At 36.5% G+C, this 6,647-nt stretch overlaps 2 protein-coding genes across 2 annotated transcripts; both read right to left on the reverse strand.

Moving 5' to 3' along the window:
- Positions 1–553: 553 nt before the first annotated feature.
- Positions 554–1,510, reverse strand: Kpol_248p1 (Tkp5 protein; the record flags this gene model as incomplete). The annotated part of the gene is made up of 1 exon (XM_001642256.1): positions 554–1,510. The coding sequence occupies one exon, from the start codon at positions 1,508–1,510 to the stop codon at positions 554–556; it is 957 nt and encodes a 318-aa protein (XP_001642306.1).
- Positions 1,511–1,857: 347 nt separating this feature from the next.
- Positions 1,858–2,208, reverse strand: Kpol_248p2 (Tkp5 protein; the record flags this gene model as incomplete). Its single annotated transcript, XM_001642257.1, has 1 exon — positions 1,858–2,208. One exon carries the CDS (start codon positions 2,206–2,208, stop codon positions 1,858–1,860), a length of 351 nt encoding a protein of 116 aa, XP_001642307.1.
- Positions 2,209–6,647: the final 4,439 nt, after the last annotated feature.

A 6,647-nucleotide genomic window follows, 5' to 3' on the forward strand; every position in this document is an offset into this window, starting at 1 on the left:
TGAAGTCGCCATTAATTTGTTGATCCATTATTATAAACTATATTATTGGGAAGCCAATCCTTGTTTTTATTATACACAATTATAGAATGATTAAATAGAAGACAGGAATAGTTTCACTATGATAAAAAACTATTCCTTTCTATAACTTAAGGACTTCATCTAATTGTTCTAATTAGAGTTTGGTTATGACGGTATGCTGGTTAAGCATGCTGTGCTTTTAACGCTAACAAAATTCGAAAAGTCCCCCGGATGCTTTAGAAGCAAAGTTTTCCACTAATCAGGATTTCCAATTTCACTCAGTATTTTAGTCCAGCCACTAGTTTATCCCTCAGAGATCCAAACGTATCTCTTGGAAGTACCTTCTTCATGATGTCAGCTAACTGGTCCTTGGTATTAACATAATTCAAAATCAAAGTTCCTTGCTCAACTGCATGTCGCATCTTATGAAATTTAAGATCGATGTGTTTTGTTCTAGGATGGTATACCAGATTCTTGCTTAGATTTATAGCAGGTTTGTTGTCCACAAATAATTTAGTTTGGTCAAACTTCAATTTCATATACTTGAACAAGTTTGAGAGCCATTCAATTTCTTTAACAGCTTCACTAGCAGAAATATATTCGGCTTCGGTAGAAGAGAGACCGTCGTCTTAATCTTTTTGGAGGACCAAGTAACACAACCACCAGCTAGACGAGTGACATAACCACCCGTTGAGAAGGGCATATCCGCTAAAGAGCCATGCGAAGCATCGGAATAAACAGTAAGCTGAAGCGGCGAGCCCGCGCGATAACTGAGACCCTGGAAACAAGTAGTATACAGATATTGCATAACTCGATGAGCAGCATAGACATGAACAACTCGAGGATCCTTAAGGAAGCGAGGGAGTAGAGAAACAGAGTAAGCAATGTCAGGACGACCTGCATTCGCAATAAAAATGAGTTGATCGACAATTCTCTGATAAGCAGGAACATTTTCAGCGACAGGGGAGTTGTCGTCGAAGTAATTAATAGTAGGGAACAAAGGAATATGAACTTTCTTGTGGAGAGGAGTTTGTTGATCAGGAGCAGCTTTGGCAATATAGTCTGCAAGTGACAGAGTAATATTACCGTTGGAGAATTGAGTGATGTTCATCCCGAGAAATTTGAAAACAGGTCCAAGGTCTTTCATGGAATAAAGTTCCTGTAGTTTCTTTTTGGTCAAAGACAGAATTCGGGGAGAGGGAGCAGCAATCAACAAGTCATCGACATAAAGACCAATAAGTAAAGGACCATCCGCAGTTTGTTTGAAATAGAGACCAAACTCTTTTTCATTTCGAGTAAAACCCAATGCAGTCAGGGAACGATTAATATGCTTGTTCCAAAACAAAGGTGCCTGTTTTAAACCATACATTCCACCATATAACTTCCAAACCCAACCTTCGTGAGCAGGATCTGAATCAATAAAACTAGGAGGTTGTTTGACATAGACTGCGTCTTCCATCTGCGAGTTTAAGAAAGCAGTATCAACATCCATTTTATGAATGCGAAGATTCAGGCAGCAGGCCAATGCCAACAATACACGAACACTATCGTAGCGAATAACCGGGGCAAATGTTTCCGTGTAATCAATACCTCCTTTCTGGCGGAATTCCTGAGCAACCGAACAGACTTTCTTTCTGCCATCATCCTTTATGGTGAACACCCAGCGAGTTTCAAGGGAACGACCATCAATAGGAGGAGGAACCAGGGAAAATATCTTGTGTTCCTTAAACGCAGATAATTATTTCAGGAAAACAGCACGCCATTCAGCACCATCGGGACCATATAGTGCTTGTTTGATAGTAATAGGAGCCTCAGAAGTTTTCTGGCTAATGGAGCTGGCTAACAGACAGCAAATAGTGGAAAATCCAAGGGAGACGCATTGATAGGAGGCAAGACAGATAGAGCATCACTAGATGAAGTAAGATAACCTTGGGAAAGCACAGAGTGCGAAACAGCGGCGGAACCAAGGGATTCAATAGGTAACGGACTTGAAGGAGGAGGAAGAGCAATCTGACCAACCGGAATGCCGGCAGGAAACCACGTTGGTGGTAATGAATTAAAAGAAGGATTGGGATTTGATTTCAACTGTGCCCGAATGGGATCAGTATGAATATCAGCAACAGGCCTAGTAACAACTGACATTGACGGATAGAAAGGAGTATTTGGAGGAATACCTATTTCATTGATCATCTGATTATCAAGTGTTAACAGCTGATTACCAACACAAACATCTGCATCAATATTATCTAAGTGAACATTCCTCTTTTTCAAAAAATGAGTACCAGAAAATTCAGATTGAGTATAATCGAAAATATCCGTAGCAATTGATTCATTGGAATTTTTTTGTCCTGAACGGAAAGAGGCAATGATGTGTGACGGTTGTCTAAAAGTGTGTTCTAGATTACGAACTTTATCCTCTAATGTTGAAATATGGTTAGCATTAGAAACTTAACCAGCATACCGGCATCTATAAAGGACAAGCAGATGAAATCCTAAGCTATATATAAAGGGATAGTTTTCTATTTTAGTGAAACTATTCTATTTTAGTGAAACTATTCCTTCCCAATATCTCGTCATTCTATAATCATGTATAATACAAACAAGGGTTAGCTTCACAATAATATAGTCTATAATAATGGATCAATAAATGAGTGAGAACCTCGAAACTGTTAGCAACAATACCTTCTCAGTATGGAATCTGCGTCAACAGGCCATGAGCTCTGCTGCATTGAGTGATACTGCCATTCCCGTTAAGCTATTATGAGTTGATAACTTCAACAATTGGTTACAATATTTGAAATTCCACATTGGTTTTACCAATCCCATTTCGAGAGTATTTTTTGAAACTACTAATATTTATTCTGTGACCCCACAATTTAAATTGGCCGCTGATATAATCAATAGTGTCATTATAACCTTGGATATTGCCTTGAGAAGTTTATATCTGAAGTTTATCAGCGTTGAAGTTAGAATGAAGATTAATGAGTATTTTGACGATGATTTTAGCGATAACGGTTCATTAGTCCTTTTGGCTTATTTGAAAGAAATTTACGGTAAGAAGTATATTCAAGACATGGCACCAATTTATTTTGAAATGAATTCTGATTCCTCAAAATCATGGGAAGAGAAAACTATTTCGACTAGAAAATTCGTCAATTCTATATTTAATTTAGATTAGATGAATAACTAAATTCCTGATCCTACCATTAGAAATGCTATTATTGCATACTTTCGAGATCTTTACGATTCTGATACTACCAGTCTATTAATGGTTATTACTTCAGACCTGAAGGAAAAGTTCTTTAATTTCTTCGGTCAGAAGAATACTGTTACTTTCAAGGAAGTATACAATAAGATCAAGACTACCAAGCCTTCTGAGGTTGGCGTAACTACTGCTGCTCTGGCTGCCAAGAAGAAGTCGTAAGGTAATAAGCAAAAACATTTTTACAAGACCTGCAAAGGTTCTCATGCCACAAACTTTACCCCAGACGCCCAAGTTGAAGGCGTTTGGATAGCTACCGCATCTGAAGAATTATGTTTCAATTCCCACATTTTATCCTTGGACCCTTTTGCTTCCGAAGATAAGTTCGCTTGGGTTTTAGCCAGGGGGTGTAACACTCGCTTTTCATGTAGTAGAGAATTTTTCTCTAACTTCAGGCCATATATAAATAACGGTACTATTAGCGGTGTAGCTGGTTCTGTTAAAATCAGAGGTTAAAGTAATGTTAGGGTTGGTAGTTTAATTTCTTGTGACGTTGCTTATATCCCTGACTTACCGATTAACTTATCTTCCATTCGGCAAGCCTCTAAGAAGTCAGGTTGTTCCTTTTCTTCTGATGGTACTAGTGCTTATGTATTATCTGCTAATAACAAATTAATCAAGATTGGAAGTCTGTATAAAAAATTGTACGTTATTGACCAATCCTTGTCTAAGAACGATGAAACGCTAGTAGCTTTTGTTGCTACTAGAGATCCCCTACTTCCTTCTCATGCAGAACCTGTCTCAACTACTATCCACTGGCATGCTCGTTTTGGCCATCCAGGTTTGGTTAGGTACAATTCTGTTGTTAAACGATTGTCATTTTCAAGGATTGTTCCTGAGCAAGGTTTTGCATGTCCTACGTGTACCCTTACTAAGGATGTAATGCGTAAAGGTAAATCATCTGATATTAAGCCCACCAGTAATTTACAATTGGTTCAGGTTGATAAATGAGGTAGTTTTTGCTACAAGGAATTTGAAGATAACAAATACTGCATGACTATTCGTGATGCCTTCACTAGATATTATTCTGTGATCTTCTTGAAGGATAAGAAGGATGTTCCAGTTCAATTAATTAATTGGATTCAGAAAACTGAAAAGGGTTTTGCTTCTAGAGGTAGTTATAAACTTGGTTCGTTACGTACTGGTAATGGCGGTGAATTTAGAAATAAACTATTACATGATTTTCTCATTGAGCAAGGTATAACTCATGACCTTACGGTTTCGTACAATAGTTTTCAAAACGGTGGTGTAGAACCTAGTAATAGTATTGTTGAGTAAACAACAAGATGTTTTGTTATTTCAGGTCGTGTTCCTCCATCTCTATGAAGTGAAACTGTCTCATGTGCAATTTATATAATTAATCGAATTCCTATCACATCCAGGAGGAATAAGATTTCAGTTCATGAGTAGTATTGAATCAAATTACCACTTAATGGTTTTAATCATTTGCGTACTTTTGGATGTGTGCCTTTTGCAACTATTCCACTCCAACTGCGTGATGGTAAATTTTCTCCAGGTGACATTCAGGTTGAAATGGTCGGTTACAAATCTGTACACAAAGGCTATAGAATATCACATCCTGAATTTCGTAGAGTATTTGCTAATAATCAATTTACTTTTGATAATCTAATTTTTCGCTTGGAGGTGTTGACATCACTGTAGATGCTCAAAAATTTGCTACCGGTACATTGAATGGTACTCAGTCTTACCCCAATTGCACATCTACGTTTGCGGGGGTTATTCTCTTGCCAGGTTTTTCGACTGGCACTTCACCTTCACATTATGCATCTCCACCAAATAAAGGTACTGATGTTATTAATGTATGCAGTAATGATCAAATGGACAGGGATAACTCACATATGACACATAGTAGTCCATATATAACCCACGCCCCTTCGATTACTCCCAAATCACCGGTTGCAACTGATTAGCAGGTTAATGGACACAGCACTAGTATTGAAACTATGAGTTCCTCGTCATCTGATGATTTTTCTATTGATTCAAATGTTAAAGTATCCTCTCAGTTGGTATCCATGTTCAAAAATATCACCAATCAGGACTGAGTACCTGAACGCACTAGATCATACACTAGTTCAACCGGAGTAATACCTGTCCCCAGAGGGGGAAAATGTTGATACTCCGTTATTTCCTTCAAGTGATGAGTTTACTGGGTCTTCCGACAACTTTTACCGTTTACTAAAACAGGAGGGATCTTCACCTCGGAATGATTTGTTACGACTAACCCAACTTCAGGAACAGGTTGAATCGTTGGAACGCATGAACAAAGCCCAGGCTTCATTAATTGATACACTCAGAAGTATACAGAAGTCTTCCAATGATGTTATTGACATTTATAATGCCAATGTCACAGAATTTCTAATTACAAGGTTTACTAAGCATCGTAAAGATCAGCTCGATGATGTTGACCGGACTGTGGATATTGGTAACACTCTAACAACCATAACCTGTTGAAGCAATTTTGAAACTAAGAAGGAATAATTGACAGTTTCGAAATTATCATTCATTTGTTGATTATTCTTAGACCATATTATTGTGAAACTAATCCTTGGTATTTATTATACATATGTATATATGGATTAGATAGATGGCAGGAATAGTTTTGCTAAGGTAGGAAACTATTCATATATATAGTCTTAAGGATTTCATCTGATTATTCTAATTAGATACTAGTATGCTGGTATGGTAGTTAAGCCGGTTGTACTTGTTGTGTTTCTAACGCTAACCATATTCCAACAGCTTAAACGGTCTTCTATTATTGACAATTTGTAGTTGAGTATTTTTCCACTTCTATCAACTATTTTACTTTAATGTAACGCTAGTAACTTGATGTTATGTTTTTTTCTCTGTATATGATTGCAACTGAAATATGACTTACACAATTTGATCCATCAAAAATATTCAGGTTCACCAAATATTAGGATAATGTAAAAGTTTTGATTGGAGGCAACTTGATAATTGATTTATATTTTAACTGGTTGATGAATTATTCTATAAGCTCTATCAGTAACTCAATACCTTCAGCATTTTATGTCATATTTCTGTAAAGATATGATTATAAAATAAATCAAACTGCTTCATGTTTGCAAATACATTTTATTTTATTAGCGATTTCATTAATTTTATATGATCATGTTGATGTTTGTTTTAATGAAAGACATTTACAAGAAGGATTTAAAAATAAAATTACTATTTTAACAATTATTGTTTTTCTATTATTCCGTTGTTCTCTCAGCTGTTCTTACTTATCAACCATATTGATATAATTAAGGTAATGAAATCAAAGGATAGATGGTTTCTATAATTGGGTGAAGTCAATTTGGTGGTTCAAGCTTTTTATTATATGACA

Source organism: Vanderwaltozyma polyspora, genomic scaffold (genome assembly GCF_000150035.1).
Source record: "Vanderwaltozyma polyspora DSM 70294 KpolScaffold248 genomic scaffold, whole genome shotgun sequence".
NCBI classification, from domain to species: domain Eukaryota; kingdom Fungi; phylum Ascomycota; class Saccharomycetes; order Saccharomycetales; family Saccharomycetaceae; genus Vanderwaltozyma; species Vanderwaltozyma polyspora.